Source organism: Remersonia thermophila, chromosome 3 (genome assembly GCF_042764415.1).
Source record: "Remersonia thermophila strain ATCC 22073 chromosome 3, whole genome shotgun sequence".
Taxonomy (NCBI): Eukaryota; Fungi; Ascomycota; class Sordariomycetes; order Sordariales; family Chaetomiaceae; genus Remersonia; species Remersonia thermophila.
The window spans coordinates 2,969,845-2,991,205 of NC_092219.1; the positions used below are offsets into that span (position 1 = coordinate 2,969,845).

General features: G+C 60.0%; 7 protein-coding genes across 7 annotated transcripts; 5 read left to right on the plus strand and 2 right to left on the minus strand.

Annotated features, from left to right (window-relative positions):
• Positions 1-550: 550 nt before the first annotated feature.
• Positions 551-1,671, minus strand: VTJ83DRAFT_3659 (uncharacterized protein; the record flags this gene model as incomplete). The annotated part of the gene is made up of 2 exons (XM_071010061.1): positions 551-1,479; positions 1,542-1,671. The coding sequence occupies 2 exons, from the start codon at positions 1,669-1,671 to the stop codon at positions 551-553; spliced, it is 1,059 nt and encodes a 352-aa protein (XP_070867537.1).
• A 987-nt stretch (positions 1,672-2,658) lies between these two features.
• VTJ83DRAFT_3660 (uncharacterized protein) lies at positions 2,659-5,210 on the plus strand (the record flags this gene model as incomplete). Its single annotated transcript, XM_071010063.1, has 3 exons — positions 2,659-2,706; positions 2,771-3,881; positions 3,946-5,210. 3 exons carry the CDS (start codon positions 2,659-2,661, stop codon positions 5,208-5,210), a joined length of 2,424 nt encoding a protein of 807 aa, XP_070867538.1.
• Positions 5,211-6,366: 1,156 nt separating this feature from the next.
• VTJ83DRAFT_3661 (uncharacterized protein) lies at positions 6,367-7,291 on the minus strand (the record flags this gene model as incomplete). The annotated part of the gene is made up of 3 exons (XM_071010064.1): positions 6,367-6,591; positions 6,736-7,079; positions 7,153-7,291. 3 exons carry the CDS (start codon positions 7,289-7,291, stop codon positions 6,367-6,369), a joined length of 708 nt encoding a protein of 235 aa, XP_070867539.1.
• A 1,994-nt stretch (positions 7,292-9,285) lies between these two features.
• On the plus strand, positions 9,286-10,057 carry VTJ83DRAFT_3662 (uncharacterized protein; the record flags this gene model as incomplete). The annotated part of the gene is made up of 2 exons (XM_071010065.1): positions 9,286-9,631; positions 9,684-10,057. 2 exons carry the CDS (start codon positions 9,286-9,288, stop codon positions 10,055-10,057), a joined length of 720 nt encoding a protein of 239 aa, XP_070867540.1.
• A 3,062-nt stretch (positions 10,058-13,119) lies between these two features.
• Positions 13,120-15,254, plus strand: VTJ83DRAFT_3663 (uncharacterized protein; the record flags this gene model as incomplete). The annotated part of the gene is made up of 3 exons (XM_071010066.1): positions 13,120-13,473; positions 13,533-13,742; positions 13,809-15,254. The coding sequence occupies 3 exons, from the start codon at positions 13,120-13,122 to the stop codon at positions 15,252-15,254; spliced, it is 2,010 nt and encodes a 669-aa protein (XP_070867541.1).
• Positions 15,255-16,139: 885 nt separating this feature from the next.
• On the plus strand, positions 16,140-17,503 carry VTJ83DRAFT_3664 (uncharacterized protein; the record flags this gene model as incomplete). The annotated part of the gene is made up of 3 exons (XM_071010067.1): positions 16,140-16,873; positions 16,938-17,216; positions 17,326-17,503. 3 exons carry the CDS (start codon positions 16,140-16,142, stop codon positions 17,501-17,503), a joined length of 1,191 nt encoding a protein of 396 aa, XP_070867542.1.
• A 2,292-nt stretch (positions 17,504-19,795) lies between these two features.
• VTJ83DRAFT_3665 (uncharacterized protein) lies at positions 19,796-21,203 on the plus strand (the record flags this gene model as incomplete). The annotated part of the gene is made up of 3 exons (XM_071010068.1): positions 19,796-19,922; positions 19,976-20,265; positions 20,379-21,203. The coding sequence occupies 3 exons, from the start codon at positions 19,796-19,798 to the stop codon at positions 21,201-21,203; spliced, it is 1,242 nt and encodes a 413-aa protein (XP_070867543.1).
• Positions 21,204-21,361: the final 158 nt, after the last annotated feature.

Sequence of the window (21,361 nt, forward strand, 5' to 3'; positions counted from 1 at the left end):
CCGTCGGATGCCATATTGCTGCGAGCGCGCATAGCGTATGGCCGACTTGAGAACCGTCCATCACGAATTAGAATACAGCCCATATCGGGTCGAGCAGATGACCACCTAAACAAATGCCGGCTTCAAAAAAACACCCCCAAGCTCAGCGCATCGGCCTCGCATGAATCATGTACATCGCTGACCGGCGTAAAAACTCCTGGAGGCGACCGTCCTCTTTCTTTTCCGGGCTGTGGTGTCGGGGACACGAAGAGCAGGTGCAGCGCAGCTGCGAAGCCTCGTCCCTCTCTCCAGGGCTCAGCTGGCTCGCGCAAGATGACTCCGAACCACGCTCGAGCGAAGCCTTGGGCGTGGGGTTTCCAACCGTCTTAGCCGCAGCGCCGGCAAACGATCCAACCTTGCGCGCGGCAGGGGGTGCGACGCCGGCCTCTGGGTTCAGCGAATGGGCCGCGCCGTCCGGGCCCTGCTCGTCGGCCGCAACGGCTGCAAGGCTGCGAGGCAAGTCGGTGGCGATGCTGTCGGGCGCATTGTCGATGGGGCGTGCGTCTGTCTCCTAGTCGCTTCCGTTGACGGACACGCCGCCTCGCCAAAGCCCGTAATCGCCGTCGCAGTTCTTCCACATCTTGATCGTGCCGTCCTCGGAGCCGGTCGCGTACAGCTTCCCGTCGGGCGAGAAGGCGATGGACCAGATGGGGCCGTGGTGACCCTTGTGCACGTCGAGCTCCTTGCCATCGTCCCAGCTGTAGACGCGTGCCCACGTTCCTGGCTCCTCGCCCACCACAAACTTGCGGCCCTTCAGGTCAAGACCGACGCTGGCGATTCCGTGAGGGAGCTTGAACTGCTTCAGCTCGTCCTCGATCCTCGGGCCACCCCAAAAGTAGGCAGTCTTGCCTGCCGCCACCGCCAGCACGGGAAGGCCTCCGCCGATGTCATTGGGCGAGCTGTAGGACGGAGCCAGGTACACCAGCTCGCAGGACTTGATCTCGGCCTCGAGGCGGAGCTCCCGGATGCACCGCCTGCTGGGCAGGTCAAACCACCGCAACGTATCGCCCGAGGCGGTCACCAAGACGCGGGGATCCTGCGCCCACACAATGAACTTGATGGCCTCCTTGTGCACGCCTTCGCCGATTTCGAAGGCCCGGGACGTCTCGATGGTGACCGGCGTGACGGGGCCGTTGGACTCGGCCGCTGGCTTCTGGTCGTGCAGGTCAAAGATGCGAAGCTTCTTTTCGAAGCCGCCCGTCGCGATCATGCCGGACTGGTCGAACGGGTAAGCGATGGCGCGGACGATGTGGTCGTGTTGGAGGACGTAGAGCAGCTCGCCGGTGTGGGTATCCCAGATCTTGGCGGTGAAGTCGGCCGAGGCGGTGGCCGCCGTCGCCGCGTCGGGGCTCAACCTCGCCTGCCATACGGCGCCCTTGTGGCCCAGAAACGTTCCAATCCAGTCGCCTGTCTGGCCGTCGCGGAGCATGGGGTTGCCATCTGCGGGAGGAGAAGAGTTAGCCCGCGTCGGGTACGCGTGCAAGAGGTTCAGGATCGCCCACCTTTGCAGGCCGAGATCATGTAATAGACCTCTTCCTTCTCGAGGGGCGAGAAGCTAAGGTGAGGCACGGGCCGCGAATGGCCATGGCAAGTCAACGGCACGTATTGACGAGGAGCCGGAGTGTCGCTCATTCTGGGTCACGGGGCAAAACGGCGAATAGCAGCAACGGTGTGTGGGGGAATGGGATCGATCGGGTCCAAGTTTGTGCAGCGGCGCCAGGGCGAACGCGACGGGTGTCGTGCTGGCGATCTGGATGGGCGACTGGCTCGAGGGCTTGGGACGGAGGGGGGGGATGGAGGGGTGAAAGCAAGATCGCAAAACGAAGGCGCAAAGAACTGGAAAAGGCCAGGCGAGAGGGAGATCGTAACGGGGTCGTAAAATTGTGCCGTGAACCAAGCTGAGCCGAGTCGAGTCGTGTCGTATTGGTCGTTGGGAAGAAGGCAAGCAAAGGGCCAAATGCGGTGGCCACTTCTGAGGTCGCTGGTTATTGGAGGAGGTCAAGGTTTGATGAAGTGGCAGGGAGGCAAAGGACGGGAGGTTTGTCCCAACGACGGAAACCTTGAACTGGAAACCCAAAACCAACCTGGGAGCCCCTCTGTCGCACCTGGGCCCGGGGGGGTTGCCCCACCACCTTCCCCGCCAAACAGACGGGAACTGCCCCTGAGCTGGATGACACAATGCGCCTGCCCAAGTGCAGCAGCCACCCGGAAGCCTGGAAACAACCTGGAACCTCTACCGTCAAGAAACTCTTTGTTTTTGGGTTTTCTTTTCGTTACGCTCCGACCTAGTTCCTAGGCTGCCTTCTTGTCTTTCTGTTTTCCATTGGGCGTCGTCACCATCGCTCCCATCCCCAGCCCGACCGCACACGATTCCAGCCAGGCTCGTCAGTTAACTAGCTAGTTGGGTCATCGTCGACTTGCCCATCAAGGTCCATCGGGTGCCCCGCACCAGCACCGAGCTCCCCTCAGGAACCCAACGGGGTGGGAGATCAGCCCCATTTCCATAACCCCAAACCCCCCGCCTGGTCAACCTTGCCCGCTCCATCCTGCCGCAAACCCCCTTCGCCTTGGCCTGGACAACCGCCGGACCGACTCGAGCTCCAAGCAGCCGGAAAGACCATGTCCAATTTCAAACTCTCGGCCCAGCTCAAGGGCCACGAGGCGGACGCAAGTTCTCTCGGCTGCTCCCCGACGTGATGTCAGCTCTTGCTAACCGCAGCTACCACCGCAGGTCCGCGCTGTTTCCTTTCCCTCAGCAAGCACGGTCCTATCTTCGTCGCGCGACCAAACCGTCCGTCTCTGGCGAAAGTCCGCCGAGAAGCCCCCAGTCTTCGACGCCACCATTACCAGCCAGGGGCATGGCTTCATCAACTCGTTGACCTTCTTCCGCCCCTCCAAGAGCTGGCCCGAAGGCCTCATCATCTCCGGAGGACAAGAATCCATCATTGAGGCCAAGCGCCCCATCTTGACCGCGACAGACAACGCCGACCGCCTCCTCATCGGCCACGGCCACAACGTGTGCGCCCTGGACGTCTCTCCGGGGGGTTCCTATGTCGTGTCGGGCGGCTGGGACGGGAAGGCCCTCGTTTGGGACGCCGAGACGTGGCAAATCAAGGCCCAGCTGTTACACCAGGGCGAGGTCCGAAGCGTGTGGGCCGTCCTGGCCGTCGATGAGAACATCATCATTACGGGGAGCGCCGATACCTTCGTCCGCATCTTCGATCTCCGCCAAGTGAACGCCGCCGGCGAGGTCGAGCCGCGCCGCACCCTCGCCACCGGCTCTGTCGTCCGCGCCCTCTGCAAGCTCCCCACCGGCATCAAGGGGCATCCGAGCGGCGCCGACTTTGCCAGCGCCGGCAATGACGGCACGATATTGCTGTGGAAGATGACCGGTGCTCAGGTCGGAGTCTTGCAGGGGCACGATAGTTTCATCTACTCCCTCGCCTGCCTACCCACGAGCGAAATCGTCAGCTCCGGCGAGGATCGCACGGTGCGCATCTGGAGGGGTTCCGAGTGCATCCAGACCATCACGCATCCCGCCATCTCGGTGTGGTCCGTCGCCGTGTGCCCAGAGAACGGAGACATCGTGTCGGGCGCCAGCGACAACATCGTCCGTGTCTTCACCCGCAGCGCCGATCGGACAGCACCCCCCGAGATCTTGGCTGAGTTTGAAGAGTCGGTCCGGACCTCCGCCATCCCCCAGCAGCAGCTCGGCTCCTCCCTCAACAAGGAGCGTTTGAACCCCAAGTCTTGGCTCCTCACGAACCCTGGCAAGAAGGACGGCCAGATCACAACTGTCTTGGAGGAGGACGGCACCATCGGTGCCTACCAGTGGTCATTGAGTAAGCTCTCGTGTCGTGTGGCGGGAGGCAGAGGGGCTGGTGGCTGACGGATTCCGCGGAACAGGCGAGCAGCGATGGGTGCATGTAGGCACCGTGGTCGATTCCACAGGAAGCAGCGGGCGCAAGGTGCAGTACAATGGCAAGGAGTACGACTACGTCTTCGACGTGGACATCGAGGAGGGGAAACCACCTCTCAAACTCCCCTACAATCTTTCCGAAAACCCCTACGATGCGGCGACCAAGTTCCTGGGTGACAACAAGCTTCCCATCTCGTACATTGATGAGGTCGCCAAGTTCATCGTCAAGAACACTCAGGGGGCGACCATCGGCCAGACCACCGATGCCCCCTCGGCAGATCCGTTCGGGACCGACTCTCGGTATCGGCCAGACCAACCCCAACAGCCAAAGTACCTCCCGCATACCGGATACCTTGCGCTCACCCAAGCCAAGTGGGAGCCCGTTCTCCGCAAGCTGAAGAGCCTGAACGAGAAGCAGCTCTTGGCCGGCAACAAGCACCTCGCCCTGAACCCAGACGGCGTCAAGCGTCTCGAATCCGTCCTCCAGGAAGCCATGGGCACGGGTCCCAAGACACGGGCGCCGGCTGCTCTTCTCGACGTCCAGCGGAGCATCTACCTGCTCCTCACGCAGTGGCCCTACGCCGACAGGCTTCCCGCCGTTGATGTCCTCCGGTGTTTGGTTCCCTACCCTGGCTCCGCCTCTCTCATCGACGCCGACAACGGGAACCTGGTCGGCGTCGTCCTCCGCGGAGCTCTTGACACGCAAGACCCTGTCTCGGACGCCACCCCTCTGACAGACCTCATCAAGATCCCCGACGCCTCGAGGCTCAACGTCAACGTTGTCATGATGGCCCTGCGCACCATCACAAACCTCTTCGCCACCCCCGAAGGGCGCAGGCTTGTCTTGGCCGAAGCTACCACGCTCATCAGCTTGCTCGCCCGCATCGCTGGCGTCGACGTCGAGGCCGGCCAAGGCCCCATCGGCCCGGAAAACACAAACCTTCAAATCGCCCTCACCTCGGCCACCTTCAACTTTGCCTGTCTCGCCTACAACGAGCGCGGCAGCGTTGATCTTGAATTGGTCATGCTGCTGTGCCAGGTTGCAGCGGCCGTCGTGGGCCGCAGCGCCGATCCGGAAGTGCTCTTCCGCGCTCTCATGGCTCTGGGCATGATTCTGGCGACGGGCGGAGACGCGGCGGATTTGGCGAAGACCCTGGAGGTGGGTGAGACGCTGAAGGAGGCGGCAAAGAAGAGCGGAGAGGAAAGGATCAAGCTGGTGGTAGGGGAGTGCGAGGGATATCTCAAGGGGTAGCCAAGGTTGGGGGAACAAGAAGGGATAGGACGGGTGTGACGTGTTGGGCGTGTAGGAAGGGCCGGACATTGGCGTCTAGGAGACGGATCCAAAGCTGAATTTGGCAATAACGGAGACCTTGTATGGAATGGAAACCTCGTGAATGATGCGGCCTCGAGCTTGCGACCATGTTTGCGCTGTTTCCCACAACGTTGATGGACGTTTGTGCTCCGTGACTTCGCTTCATGCTGCTGGCATCAGCACCGATACCCTCCGCGTCGCAACAGCCGCTGGCTCAACCGTGATAATAGCGTGACGGGGTGAGCACCCGGCGCAGAGATGAAACCAAGCCCCTCTAGACAACAATACCACGCGGCTCGTGATACCGTTGACGTATGTGACTCTGCCCCCTTTGTTCCTCGTTTTAACGCCAGGCTTATCACAACACGGATGTCATTCTTCCACGCCGTTCCTGGTTTGCGGGTTCGGTATTGCTCGGAGACTTTCGGCAGCGGTTTTTTTGGCGCCGAAATCAGTGTACAATGTGGAATCCTTCAAGGAGGCTGTCGCTAGATCCATTCCTGTTTGATGAGCCTGGTGCTCACCGGGATCAAGTCTGCTTTGCCGCAACTCGACCTTCATCACAGGGAGGGAGCGGGCGGTGGGGAATTGTTGATGCCAGTCAAACCAGCCTATGTAGTGGTTTTGTTCTTGAGACTCACAAAGAGTTTGCATCAGCGTCGGTATCGCGGCTGCTTCTTCCCCACGCGACTGCATGCTAAGACTCCTCGTTCTCCTCCTCCTCCTCCCTCCTCTTCTCTTCCCCCGTTGCAATTAGTGGCTTTCGAGGGAAAGATTTCAAAAATGAGTAACATCGAATAAGGACAAGAAGAAAAAAAATAGAGAGAAGGATGAGAAACTCCCTCCTCTCACCCATCATCAGGATATCGTCTTCATGTGGCCCCAAATGAGAAACCCCCGCCAGAACGCCAGCTCACACCCTCCCATAATCCATGAGACCCAAAATGAAACCAAGTAGGAAAAAAAAAACAAGAAATTGTGTTACAACCAGGTCAAGCTTCATCCGGCGAAACGGCCTTGAACACTTGACCATCCACCTCCTCTCCATGCCCCGGACCCACCACCCCAAGCTCCGAAGCACCGCTCCGGCTCACGCTCATGCCACCGCCCACATGGCCGCCCCGAGCACTAGCGGTAGCAGGTACCCTCCGTAGCGGGCCAGCGGCGCCGCGGCGCTCGTTCTGGCGGCGCCCTCGCCGGGCGCGCGCAGGGTCAGCGTGTAAATGTCGGCGATGCCAATGTCGGTGCTGTTGAAGCAGTTGGTCTCGTTGACCTTGGCGATGCGCGGGTCGCCGGGCTCGGCGAAGATGATGTCGACGCACTGAACCAGAGAGAAATTCCCCCCCCCCCCCCCCCATCGTCAGCACACGCATGCACACACGCGCCAGATTCGTGATGCACAAAGCAAGGGAAAAAAGAGAATCGGGGTGGGGAAAAGGAAAAAGAAAGAAAGAAAAAAACGTACAGCGTACAAAGCCGCACCGTGCACCGCCAGCTCCACCAGCTGGATCGTCGCCAAATCGCCGGCCTTGGGCTGATGCTCCGCCGCCATCGGGACCTGGGGCAGGCAGATGGTGCCCGGGTAGGGGTTCTTGGTGGGGCCGAGGATCTGGAAGGGCGGGACGAGCGGGAAGCTCATGTTGGGCGGGCCGCCGATGGACGGGTCGTCGGCGGGGCCTTCGTTGCCAAAGCCGATGTTGACGTACATGAAGGCCGTCGCGTGGCCCTGGAACCAGCCTGGCTGGAAGGCGATGGCGCCGCCGGTGGTGGGCCAGTAGGTGCGATTTGTTGTTACCGGGTGGCCGCCGCCTTTGAAGGGGGATGAGAGCGTCAGCCTCGTGGACGGGACCATGTTGGTTGGGAAGCAGGGATGAGAACTCACATGGATACATCCATTGCATGCCGTAGGGGAATGTCTTGTTTGTGACGAGGTTGTTGCCGCGCCAGCCTGGGTATGTGATGACAATGTGGGCGGAGGCGAGGGCCGCGCTGGCCACGGCGAGAAGTGTTGATGTGAGCATGGTGAAAGGTGGGTGTGTGTGTGCGTGTGTGTGTGCGTGTGTGGTGTATGGGCGTTGCGCGTGTGATTCGGTGATCGAGAGGCTGGCCCCAACTAACTCAACGCCCTACTTCGACTTCTCCAAGATGTTCCTCCTCTTTAACGGACGAATCCCTCACACGTCTCTGGTCTCTGGGCGTGGCGTCGTTGAAGCCCACGAGTCTCCTCGCCACAGGTCCGGCGAGGGAGCGTAGGACTTTGCAAGTGGCGGAGGGTTGGTGTGATGGTGAGGGAGCCGGTCTGGCACAACCACACGCAACTGAGGTCCAAAACTCGAGTCGAGCGGATTGTCGCTGAGCCGACCAAAGGATTCGCAAGACTTGAAAAAGAAGGCAGAGGGAACGTAGTGTCTGGGCGGCGGGAGGGTAATATCTGGGGGCCCTCAGCGCTGCAGTCATGGCCTCCCCCTCTCCAGCCGCCCGGTGTTTGTGACCGACGAGCCAATATTGCATCCACCGTCACCCACCCCGAACCGACGCACGGCGCCGGTTCCAGGGTATCTTGCTTCACACATGCCGACCGAACCACGCCATCCAATCCAAGTGGGTTTTTGGCTCCCGCCCATCCCCTTGTGAACCGGCCAGTCACAGGCCAGCAAGTCGGCTGCGGCAGCGCAAGCGGTGCATGCCGACGCTCCCGCCCCTTGTCCTTCAACGACGCTCACGGCCAATGAGCGGCGCCATCTCACCTCTTGGCCTGGAGCGAGTCGCTGGGCTGTGTGCGATTTCACCTCCTCATCACCTCGCCAAAGCGGCCCCCATGCCCATGCCCATCGTTGCCAGCATGTTTGTTACGCAGTAGCTTGCCTGTCCGTTGATCCGGCTTTTTTTTTTCTTCTTCTCGTCGACGACTCGTGTGGCAAGCCTGGGATGCTCTTCAACGGTCTGACGCTCACCGGACATGATGACAGCATCTCTGTCCTCCCTGAGTCGTCACCCTCTTCGGCTGAGCGCTGCGAGGACGACGACAAGAACGCCACCCCGGGTTCTCGAACATCTCGCACTTGATCGGACTCGACGGTTCCACCACGAAGCGTCCCCGTCTTGACTTGATCGGGTCTTTCGATGTGGAAAGTGGCATTGGCGTCGCTGTCTTGTGCTCCACTCGAGAAGCGATCCACCAACCCTGTCGCACAATTAAGCGCCCAGCCCATCCCACCAAGGGGCCAATCACGGTCTCTGTCGGGACATGTGGGGCGCGGGGAAGCTAGGCCGAGGTGGATCTTGAGGACGCATTGTTCGCTCCCCTCAAAGACCCGACGCTGGAAGCAGGCCTCTTTTTTGGGCCGGGCCTTGCAGCATCCTAACGGGGCATGAAAATCTCGAAAAAGGAAGTGCCGACAAGTCGAGTCGCGTGGTTGACAAACTCAAACCATCATCGATCGGATGATGCTGTCGCACTGGCTTCAAGGGGTAATTGGTCAACGGCCCAACGGTGTTCTCAATGACACACCCAACGCAGACGCCTAGCTCGTCGTCACACAAAACGCAGTCGATAAATTATCCGGTAAGCTGACAAGCAGCGCGTTATTAGAAAGCAGTCCGTAAGCACTGCCCAGATACACAAACGACGGCACCCTCCCTCTTTATTTTTTTTTTCTTTTAGGGATCGCATCCTTGGGATGGACACCCAGGGGGGCAACGAGGACGGCGGTAATGGTGTTGAAGATACACAGTAGTTGACGGTAAGATCGCCAACATCCCATCGTTTGGTTACTGTGTAGAGAAGGCTCCCGGATCCCTGCGACAAGCCCATTGTCGATCTCCGTAAATAGAAGGCGGTCAGCCACGGCTCTTCCCGCCATGGCGGAAGCCCCACCATGGACCTGCCCGAGCCCCGCCAAACTTTTGCTCCATCACCTTCACAACAGCAACGAACCGCAGGCCAGCCGCTCGCTTGTCCTGAAACCACTCGTTCCTGATCTCTGGTCCTTCAGCTTCTAGCCACCCAGACGGCATGGGCTCAGACGGTAGTGACTGGGTCCAGGTCACCCGTAAGGGCAAGCGGCGTGCAGCACCCATCATCCCCGATGTCCTCAGGCCCAACCCTAACCCTGAATTTTCCGTCAACGACATCCTCAGCTATCACAACTCCCTTCTTCGGAATGCGCAGACCATAGACTGGTGGAAAGGTCTTGGGCCCGTGGTCCACAGTGCATCCAGCAAACCAGGGTCCCTCCCACGCATTACCAAAGCCATATGTCTCGGAACCGGCCCCTATGAGCCAGAAAACGGCAGCATTACGGCGCGGAAGACAGCACACATGCAAACGGCTACCTTCCGCCACATTGTTCATCATCTTGGTAGGCCCTGTTCCTCTTATTAAGGGAGGGTGCCTTGCTGACCTAGCGGTAGAATCTCTGAGCGGCCAGAAAATCAAATGCTACATCCAGGAGCCGCGCTTCACCCAGGCAGACAAAGATTTCTGCTCTGAGCTGGGGCTCGAGGCCGTCGACTCCCCAGAGGGCTTCTCGCTCGTGGATGGGGAAGCTCTGCTGTTCGGTATCCACATGGAGCTCGAAATCTACAACCAGGCCCTGGCGGGGCAGCTTCCGGCCGTCTACATCGGCTCCAGCTTGCAGGAATGGGAAAACATACTGGGCTCCGATCCCCAACATGACGACCAGCTCAAGGCGTTCTGCGAAATGGCGGAAAAGTACCACAAATACGACTTCCCGGACTTTGAATACATGTTCTCGAGCACGGTTATGTATTGGAGGAAGGGGTGAAATGCGATGACGGCCGATGTGCCGCCAGGGGGATTGGAGAGTCCAATGTTGATTCTCGCGAGCAAGATAGACGATACCCATCATCATAGACGAAACAGGGCAAAAGATCAAAAAGTAAAAACCCTCCCTGTGCAGAGCTTGTGATTTTAGGATGGCTGAACCCGCCAGCTGCAACCCACTGAGGTCTGTCGATCGAGGAGCCTGCCTCAATGTTCGAGAAGCGTTGGCCCTATCAATCTCCTGCCAGATCCCATGAAGGGTTGAAGGCAAAAAAGGCTCTAATTAATTATAAAGTTCTGGCGCCAGATCCCATCATTCCAGCCTCTCTTCATGACTCAACAACCCTTTGCAAGGTTCCACGCTCCAAGCGTCCTCGATACTCCGCCTCAGGAAGCGAACAAGTCCTCGAAGAGAACAACCTGCAGCATTGCAAGTCAGCACCAGCCCTCATTGTTCTTAGCCCTCACGGATCGCCTCACCTTTGAAAAGCTACATCCTCTTGACACCCCAGAATCCCAGGCATCCATATCCCTTGCCATTTGCAAGCGTTGCCGTCGGCCCGTCACCGACGTTTCTCATGGCTCGCTAGCCATTGTTGTGAATCCCCATGGCGCAAAAAGGACAGAGAGACTCGCCGTCCTTGGCATCCTCGTGACACTTCTTGACGCACTCGGCGCACGCACAAGAAGGCTTGTTCGACTTGGTCGCCCCGAGACCCTTGCTCATGGTGGGCAGTCACCGGCGGTGCTGTTGATCGCTCGGTTCGATGGATGGTTTTAATAGCGATGGAAAGCTTGAGGCCTTCTCTGAGAAGGGCGTATTCTGGATCGTTTGTGGTGTGTGACGATGAGGAAAGCAAATCTATGGGCGAGTCGGCAGACCGAATCGAGTGAGGCACTAGAGGGCGTTTTGGGTTTCGCTTTGGGCATTGCAATAGCTACGTGGTGAACAGCAACGTGGTGAACAGCAATCAAGGGCCCCGTCATCTCAAGTTCCTGGAAAAGAACACGAACCCAAACAGCTGCTGTGTTTTAGGTTCAGTTTTGCGACTTTGTCGTTTCTGTGCTCCGGGTCCTGCTCTGCTGTCCCATCTATGTCTAGTGTCATGTTCGCTCCCCTCTCTGAAGGCCAGCCTCGTCAATGGGGCGCAGCAACAGCAGTTCCACAACAGTTCCCTTCACCAAGGCATGATAATTCGACGGCGGCAGCACTCGCGTGGCAACAAAGACGAACTATACCGCCAGAAGATCTATATTCAAGGTGGACGCTTTGGGCCTTGCTCGCGGAGCGGCTGTCTCGCCGCTGCAGACTCTTTAGCGCCAACAGGACGGTTGCCATGCTGAACCTCCCGGGAACTCTGAGATGGACACACCAGCGGGATCGGATAGAAAAAAGTCAACGCCTGCTGCTTCTATTTGCTCAGCATCTATTAGGACGTGAGCTACGCATTGGAAGTCCTCTCCCTCTGGGGTTCTTAGAACGCCGTAACGACCCTTGCCCGTTTCCTCCGTCTACCTCCCTTTGCCGATTGTCCAACCCTACCGTGATCGCCTAATTATGAGTTCCATTTTTGCAAAAGTAGCACAGAGACTCCCCGTCCAACGCGTCGTGGCGACACTTCTTGGTACACGTAGTGCACTCGCAGGAGGGGCTGTTGGACCCGGCCGACATGCTGGGGCGAATGGGATGATCTGCAGCTGCTTGGGTGTGCGCGATACGCTGATGACAAGAGTCGTTTCTAGGCGAGAAATAGCTGCTGGTCTCTTGCCCTGTGTAGAAGGAACCGACGTTATCCTCGATCAGCACCTCTGTGGCTCAGGTGTAGGAGGAGATACGCAGCTCAGAGGCCAGGGCAGAAATGGTGCAGTTATAGGAGGCAATGGCACAACGGGGCCTAGATACGTGGTGATCAGTGACAAAGGCTACCGGCGCAGGGCCCTTCATGAAGATGTTCGTTGGTAGGTGATCGGTTTGCTGTCTATCATCTTCACTGTCCCATTCTGCGCTGGCGAAGTCTCAAAGCACGTGGCAAGAATGTGCTTTGCTCTGCTGCCGAATCGGGTGTTTGGATCATGCTTCAGGAACTCGAATGTCCGGGGGTAAATATAGTTGCTTTACCAGATTGAGGTGGTCTACGTTTGAACTCCGGCTTCCTTCAGACAGGGCAGTCACGCCCTCGTGTCCACCAAGGACGACCGGTCCTGTTCCAGACTCCCAGGGCTGAAGAATGACCGTAAGCGGTGGGTGGCATGCTCGAACCCCAAATATTTCGTAACATTGTCCATAACTAGACATTCCATTGAAAGGCAATGCTCACTCGGTTTACTGCCTTGGAGTGTTCAAGTCCCAAGTTCTTCTAGATGTTGACGGTCTTTGTTTACTTCCAGGTTCAAGCCCCTGGCCTGACGATCGCGAATCAAGCTTCACGCTTAGCCTCTTTGGGAAAGATGGCCCTGGGCTCTGGGACACCCAAGCTTGTGGAGCCGGTTGCGGATCTCCGTCACCCTGGTCCACTCCCCGGTCTCTTCGCCAAGGGATAGGGCCGCACCAACGTACTCTCTGTATCTTTCTTCGAAAAGGTCCCGGGTTCTTGTCCCTTGCAACTCCTTGCGCGGTGTTTTCTTGCTGTGAGCGGCCGGCTCTAGCATTCCGAAATCATACCAGATGGCAGGAAGAAGGTGTGGCGAAGGCGCGCTGACGCGCACAGCCAACCTCTCCGAAACAAGGGGAGGAGGAGGGGGCCATTCGAACGATGTACCGTAGTGCTGCTGTCTGGTTCGTCGAGGCTCCGTTATGATATGCAAGCATCTACAATGCAGGCAACCTGGGAACGTGGCGCAGGGCCTGCTTACCACCCGCCATGGCCTCTTCTGAGCTGCCTTTCCACGTTGCAACATCGTTTGCGGCGTGTGCTCTCTATCTACTTGCAGCAGCAAACCTCCCCCATATCCCAGCCCAACGGTTTTGGTCAAAGGCGACATGTCATCCACAGCACAGCACCTCGTCGGTAGCACCTTGCGTCTTTGCAGGTGGTCGTTGTCAAGATTGCATCTCGTCACAAAATGGCGCCGATACGTCCCTCGGCCCCGCCGCCTTCCGACCCGAGTGGGCTGTCTGAACTCATCCGTGACTTCGAGCTGGAAACGCGATTTCTCAACGGGGACGCAACCCAGCACTTCTTTTACCGCCGGGGAACGAGCTCCGAAAACCGCCGACGCAAGGTCGTCGAGACATGGGTGCGAGTGAAGAGGCTCGGCAGCGGCTCGTATGGTTCGGTATGGCTTGAAAGGTGCAAGGAGAAGGCCCGCAAGGACGGCCCATCGGTGCGAGCTGTCAAGGAGATCCGGATGGATTCCAGGGCCGGATTCACCGCGCACCGTGAGCTCGAGGCCATCTTTACCTTCTCGCACAACAGGGTGAGTCGAGTCCCTGGGGCTGTTGGACGTGGTCAGGCAACGTGGCTTACCTGGGCTAGTACGAACCTTGCTTTGTGAAGAGCTATGGATGGTTCCGTACCAGCGACGCCATCTTTATCACGATGGAGTACATTTCGCACGGGGACTTGCGTTGCAACCTCCGCGGCCCATTACCGGAGCAAGAAGCCCAGACGATCGCATGGCAGTTGCTCGAGGGGTTGAAGTATATGCACGACAAAAGCTTTGTGCATCGGGACCTGAAGCCTGAGGTGTGTTGTATTTCGTTTCCGCCCTCCCCGTCCTCCGCTTGCGCAGTTCTAACGGTCCGTGCTCAGAACATTCTTGTGGTTTCTTCGGGTCCTAACTGGCTCGTGCAACTCTGCGACTTTGGGCTCACTCGTCGCCTGGAGGAAGGCAGCGTGGGCACGATGCGACAAGGGACGCTGGGATATATAGCTCCAGAACTGCTTGGCTTCGTCGCCGAGAAGCGCTACCCCTTCGCCGTTGATATGTGGTCTCTAGGATGCGTCATCTACCGCGTCCTTACCGGGCGAGAATTCCTTGTAGGCGTCGACGATGTACGCGAGTATGTGAACGGCCAGGCTCAGTTTCCGAGGAGCGAACTCGACCGAGTCAACTTGTCTGAGGCAGGGATGGGCTTCGTGCGGCAACTCTTGAAGTCCGACCCGGGAGCCCGTCTGACAGCCGCCGCCGCCGCCGAGCACAAGTGGATGCTGGACGCTGCTCGAGAAAGCCTGCTGACCTCGACAGAGACGGACGATGCTGGATGCTCAACGGCTTCTCCGTCCCGGAACCCAACCCTCGGGTCAAACGTGCTTCGGTCAACGCGCTCGGTACAACGGTCCATGCCGTCCGCGCAGTGGTCGTGGCAGACGACGAACCCCAACGCGCTGGGCCTCATTGACGACAGGATATTGAACCATGTTAAGAACGCGCTAGGCGACGGCGAAGGCAGCACAACAGGAGAAACCAATGCCTGGGCGACAGCTGCGGGGGGTGGCGAAGACAGGGAGAAAGATACGCGGCAGGGAGGGAAAAGGACGGAGGAGGATGAGGCGAGGAAGAAGGTGGAAGGAGAAGAAAGCTACGAGGCAGAGGATGAGAAAGAAGAGGTGGAATCTGACGAGGAGGATGAGGGGACCAGGAGAGCCAGCGTCGGAAAGCTTGGGCCCAACCGACAGCCCTCGCTCTCATCCCTCATCACCACGTTCAAGGGTCTAGAGGTTGGCCATTCGCAGCGATGCGAAGGCGCGACCAGTTCCGGCTCCGACACGATCGGGCCTGACACCCCCGTCACCCGCTTATCATCGCTCTCCGTGCACTCGGGAGCCATGCAGAAACGACCCTCACCCAGACATGAGCAGCGGGACACATTGCGTGACTTGCTCGTCGGCCCGTCCGGGGGACAAGGACGCCAACGTCGTCGGCTCGAGAATCGCATCCGGGACGAAAAACGCCTACGGGACAACAATCACTACCGGATCAACAAGCAGCGCCGGGCTCCTCCAACGAGCCGAAACCCGATCGCAAGCCCGCCCCGTTCCCGTCAGCCGCTTCTCGCCATCGAGCCCTACCGGAACCGTCAGCCCACCCGGTCCAACCGCGGAACGGCATCCAGGCCCATGGGGGAAACCGGGTTCCTGGAAGGGATTCCGTCGAAGATCGCGAATTGGCTCAGCTGGTCATTCAGCGTGTTTACAGTGATCCGAAAACGGGAGCCCAGTAGGTCCCGCGCCGACCATGGACACGGCGCTGCGTAGACAGCACGCCCGACTTCCGGTGGACGCATGTGCTCTGCAGCAGCGAGCGCCGGGTGGACCGTTGAGGAGGGAGAGGGGGGGGGGGGGGGGGGTTTGTTTGACATCGACGCCAGCACGTCAAGGTTGAAGATGAATCCACATTCCAAGTCCTCAACGTCAACTCGGCCACCCATGAGGTTCTGCGCCGGGATTCTGGTGCGGGCCAACCGCCCCACATCGGGTAACTCTGATTCAGCATTATAGTAGAACGCTGGTTCCGCGAGGGTGTCGTTACCTGAGTTTCAGCCAGCAGAAACCTCCCAAGTCCTAAAAGTCCCTACGCAGTACGTACCGGCGGGACATTTTGTTTTCGCTTCAGGTGCACTTCACTTCCAAGCCACTCCGCATTGCCAGGGGGGCATGTGTGGTGCTGAACGGAACCATGGAGCTTCCTGATCTGGTTGATGTAACGACCCCCACCCCAGCTCACGATGCCACCATACCAAACATGTTCAAGGTCAGAGCGCGATCCTCGCGATGCAATTTTGCGCGAAATTGCACCGACCGGGATCCGACGCTCTGTTTCTGGAATGGCAGATGTTGCCTCGTCAGCGCGCCCGGCGGTAACCTAACAAGATGCAAGGAGCCATGGTTTCCTGAAAACCTCCGAAGCCCCTGCGTCTCTCTCCCGCCCTCCCTATCATCCCATTCCCCTCCCAGCGCGTTTGACCTGCGCGTGGCCACCGCGAACCGACTTTGCCAGACAGCGACGACGGGACCTGCGTGGGAGAAAGGCCGAACATAAGAAAGACGCAGGCCGCTCCGAATTTGGCCCCACGCCCCACGCCGAGCGAGATGGACCCGGGGCTCTCCATCTGACGTGCGCGCCCTTGACGACGACGAAACATGGCCCCATCGTCGCACAGGGGATCCCCGTCCCACCCGCTGCCCAGCATCAGCGACACCAGCAATGACCTCGACCTGAGCCCGCAGCGCGTGCGCTTCGCCGAGGGCGAGCCGCAGGTCAGCTACCGGATCCCGCAGCAGCAGCCGCCCCCGCCCGCCGCCATCGGGGTTGCCATCACAACGCCGAACCGCAGCTCCATTGGGCCCTCCGTGTTCTGGGACGACGGGGTGTCCGCCAAGGACGTCGAGCGGGAGGGCGACGCGAACCTGGCGGGGTACACTTTCTATCGTGAACCGACGCCGCCGCTGCCGGGCGAGGACCCTTTGAGGAAGGAAACAGGGTATGGAGCGGTAAGAGGAGGAGCAGGAGGAGCAGCAGGAGCAGCAGCAGCAGCAGCAGGAGGAGGAGGAGGAGGAGAAGCAGGAGGGGGGTTGGCAGCCCCGGTAGAACCGAACTCGGTCGGTGGTCATGGGGGAGGAGGAGAAGGAGGGGGAGGAGGGGCCGGCATCAATTATAGTCCCAGATCGGGCTCGCCAGACCCCAACAACCAGCGCGATTGGAGCATTGGCGAAAGCAGTGGCTTGTCTCCGAAGACGAAGAAGAGGCTGCTTTGGGTCCTGGGTGTCCTTGGCTTGCTGGTCATCGTCGGAATCGTGACGGGGGTTGTACTCGGCTTGTTCGGCGTGAGGGAACGCAACGGGAGCACCATCGGGTCCCAGAATCTGCCGACAAGGTCCGTCGAAATCGCAGGGCTGCTGCTGTTCATGACGTGTGGTTGAGCTGACAAACGGGGACAGTTCATTGCCACCCGCGGCATCCGACCTTGGCCGCGGTTCCATAGGCAACGTCGCAGTCACAACCGATGCGCCCACGGCAACGTCTCCCTCCACGGACGGCGCTGCCATGCCAACGGCAACAACAATAGGAACGGCCCCCGGCCGGCCGATTTACAACTCGGACTGCCCGGGGTTGAACAACACCATCTACCACGTTCCCGGCTCCACGAAGAGCTTCCGGCGCTACTGCGGCATCGATTACGGCGGCGGCACCGGTGCCTTGGATCTCGCACACGCCTGGTACGTACATGTGCTCGGTAACCCGCTGCACCGCGCCGGCAAGAAGATCGGCTTGTGCGATGGAGGCGCGAACCATGCTGACGGGTCTGTGTGCTTTCCTGTTGCGCAGGACGACGAGCATGGCCGAGTGCATGCACACGTGCGCCTCGTTCAACGAGTGCACCGCCTGCGCGTGGGGATACATTCCCGGCGACCAGGGCGGGAAGCATCGCTGCTACATGAAGAAGAACCTCAAGAAGCCGCACCAGGCGGCGAGCGATTGGTGCTTTGCCATTCTGCAGACATAGAACCGCCAGCCCGGCCTCTCTTTGGGCGGGAAGGGCGATGGCGTCGAGCGCGGGCGGCCGATTTTGGAGATACCCATACATGCATATGCTTGAAAGTTTGCTTTAATGCTACCGTCATGATATCACGTCCAAGAGCTTCCCATGTCTGGCTTTGGTGTTTGGAACCTGGCGGTGGCGAGGTTCATGGGGGACGCCTCGCGGCGGATGAGGAGCTGACGCATTCTAGGTAATCTTGTACACAAGCGTTTCAGGTAATGTTGCTTTTCATCCGACAGAGGCAGAAGAAGGTGGTATGTGTTTATGGGGGTTTGAGGCCAGCTGTGGGCAAGTCGGTGGGTAACGGGGCTGCCTCCCACCCAGCTACCTACCTAGGTACGGTACCACAGCGTATCCTCACCAACCCCGTGGCGCAACGTTGATGCAAGTCGGAGAGGCGAGCATCCTGTCGCTGTAACACAAGCCTCGCCTCAGCCTCCCCGAAACACAAAGCTTCCCGTCATCCTCGAAAGCGAGATGGTCGGGGAGGGTCGCTGGAAGCGCAGCGTTTCCCCATCACAGAGCTTTGCATGATTCCGCGATGTCTGCTGTGGGTCTCGCTCAGATTCACTACATACACGGAGGTAACCCCGTTCCTCGCTCGAACCCACCATCGGTGACGGAACAAGGATAAGAAAGAGAGAATGGTTACGCTCTGTGTTGAGTGCAGCATGCACATGCAGACCCCGGCCCATGGGTCCTTGTTCACGCCGTCACTGATGCACTACGGGGCTTGACCCTTCCCAAAAACAACAAGACATCCGGGCCGCATATCGTATATCACCAGTCCTTGTTCGCTTCGGCTTCGAAGGACTTTGACGGAGGTATCCATCAGTTTGATTGAGGCTGGCGGCCTGCCTCGTTGGGCGAAAGGGACGGGAATCAATGACCAGCCTCTTTCTTCCCTGGAGCGGCTGTGTCACACCCCTCGGTCCTCTTCACCCCCGCGGTTGCAGTCGGTCAAACACACGCACCGGTCTCACCGGCTTTGCTGCGGCCAGGTCAGATTCGTCGCGCTGCGCATGATATGTCGCGGGCGTCCTGCGCCGGAGCAAAGCCCAACAACAGCCCGCTGGACGTCTACTGTGTAAGGACATCATAGAGCTGCTTCCCCCTCGGAAATTGTGCCCGTCTGGCATGGCCAGAGGAAATTCCGTAACGGCCAAACAAAAAGCGGCCTGGGTCAGATACCCTCCCTACTGTTGCGGTTCCTGTTTTGGTGTGGTTTGCATTGTACCTACCGTAGGGTAAGGTACCTTACTACTAAGTAGTAAGCTTTGCCATACCTCAACCTGTGGGTCCGGCCCCGGCCCCGGCCCGCCGAACAAGCCAATCGGCCCCGATAGGAACCTCCCGGCGTTTGGCGGTTGCATCCCGGAGTCGCCGTGTCATGTCCGGGGGGGTAAACACTGGATTCCAGATTTCTCTGCTGCGTACAAGGAGGCCGAGCACGCGTGCGTCTGGCCGTTGAAGAGCCGAAGGACGCCGGGCGATGACGCGAAGCCTCCATCTTCAGGCAGACCCCGGCGCCCTCCCGCGTTGGCCTCGGCGGTCCGTCGTGCTCCTCGCAGCAGCGCAGAGAAAAAACGGGGGCGCAACGACGGCTGCGAGCCTCGTCTCGAGTCCCTTTTTGCCCCCCCCCCCCCCCCCCCCCCCCGCCCCCCTTAGAACGGTCAGCAATCGTGCCGTTTGGGTTGCACGATGCCAGCTGAAAGAGCGGTCGCCGCAGGGTCTCCGCCAATTAACTCGGCCCGGCTGCTGCTTCGCCACGTCTCTCCCCAGCCCAGTGCTGCGACACGGATCAAGGCCAATCAAGGCGTACAGTAGGATGCACGGCTTGCCCCGTTGCCTGTCACGTTACGTTCTAGGCCACCGCTATTCCGATTCGGCTTTGGGGAGGGAATGGGTCCGTAGGGCTGAGGGGAGGGGTCGGCGGTGATGCAAACCGACAGCCCGGTTCCAATGGCCGGGTCCCCGGGATCTGGCCAGGAGATACAAAGCACGCAGCTTCGCCCAGCAAGGCTCCCCTTCATGCGGCTTGGAGGTGTTCCTCTTGTTATGAAGGCAGCCGTTGAACTCTCACCGTCCGGGTTGATGCTGAAACCCGACCGTCGGCATCCCGGGGATCTCGTGTGTAGTTTCACCAGGGGGTTCTCGGCGCGCTCACGCATCCACGTGGTGTAAGACCATACCGCAAAGTGAGGTACTCACCGCCGTGTAGCCGGTCTCCCAACGCCCCGAGCTGCGCGCGACATCATGGCCGGAGCTTGCAGGGCACGCTCCTCTTGCTCTCATCCCGGCCCAGCACCTCCCCCCGGGCAAAAGGCCCGGCAGGTCTGGACCCCCGAGGAAGACCGGCTTCTCATCGAGGCCGTGGCCCAGGGTACGCTCCTTTCTCAGCTCCCTTTGGAGCCCGACCGGCTGACTCGCGGCCAGAAACCCCAAAATGCGGCCCCGTCAGCTGGCACAAGATCGCATCCCACCTCCCCGGCCGGAACAACAAGGACTGCCGCAAGCGGTGGCACTACAGCATCGCCAACGCGATTCGCAAGGGCACGTGGACGCGGGAGGAGGACGAGAAGCTGCGCAGGGCGGTCGAGCTGTACGGCGCGCGCTGGAGCAAGATCGCCGAGGCCGTCGGCACGCGCAACGGCGACCAGTGCTGGAAGCGCTGGTACGACTGCCTTGATCCGAGGATCGACAAGAGCCCCTGGACGCCCGAGGATGTAGGCTAGCCTTGTTCTTTACCTGTCCAGATCTATCCAGATCCTTCCCCCCCCCCCCCCATAATGATGATGCTCGCTAACCCCTTGCGTCTCGCTGGCTGCCTTGCCCGCAGGACGCGAAGCTCGTCCACCTCGTCTCCCTCCACGGCCGCAACTGGAGCGACATTGTGAACCAGCACTTCCCCAAGCGCACCTCCCTGGCGGCCAAGAACAGGTACAGCATCCTGCTTCGCAAGCAGGACGGCTCGGGCCGGCCCGGGTCCCGGTCCGCGTCGGCGCGGAACGCAAGGAACGCCGCGGCTGCCGCCGCCGCCGCCGCTGCTGCCGCCCCGTCTTCGTCGCCCACGCCGTCGCGCTCGTCGTGCCCCCACCTGCGCGTCCCCGGCACCCTGTCCATGCCAGCAAAGGCCCTCTCGTCCTTGCCGACCCCGGAGCCTCCGGAGCTGCTCTTCCCCGCGTCGCCGGCGGCGGCGGCAGAGAATTGGATGGCGTGGCTTGGCTTCGACAAGCCTTTGAGCCCGCCGCAGCCGGAGGCGGCCGCCGCGACCGCGGGCTGGTCGCCTGCCGCCGAGACGCTGCCGTCATCGACCACGCCGAGTCCCTACCTGCGCCACCACGATCTGGAGGCGGAGCTTGGAGCGGACGGCAGGTGGGGCGTGGGAGAGCTGATGGCGGATACCCCCTCCGACCTGTTGGCGATGCAGGCCGGTTTCGGCGAGTATGAGTATCACGGGCTTGGTGGGACGGCGGGCGTTGCTTCGGGATGCGGACATGGCGACGTCGCGCAGATTCCAAGGCTGGAGATGCATGATTTGACCGGGAGCGCGGCGGGCGTGAGCGCGATGACGGCGCCGCTCTGGAGGGACGCCTCCTTGATGGGGCTTTGGGTGCCGGGGGGTTGGCAAAGCGGGCAGGGCAAGCCTTTTTCCCGATTCTGAACCTCGGGACCAGGTCTCTCCTGGGTTCTCGCCCTCTGTCGGGCTCGAAAGTCTGCGGGTGGGCTTGTGCCTGGCGCATTGAAGTGGCTCTTTTGTACAGGGTTTGGATACGCCTCTTGTAATAGAGATGTTGGGGCGTTTGCGAGGGCCTAGATTGT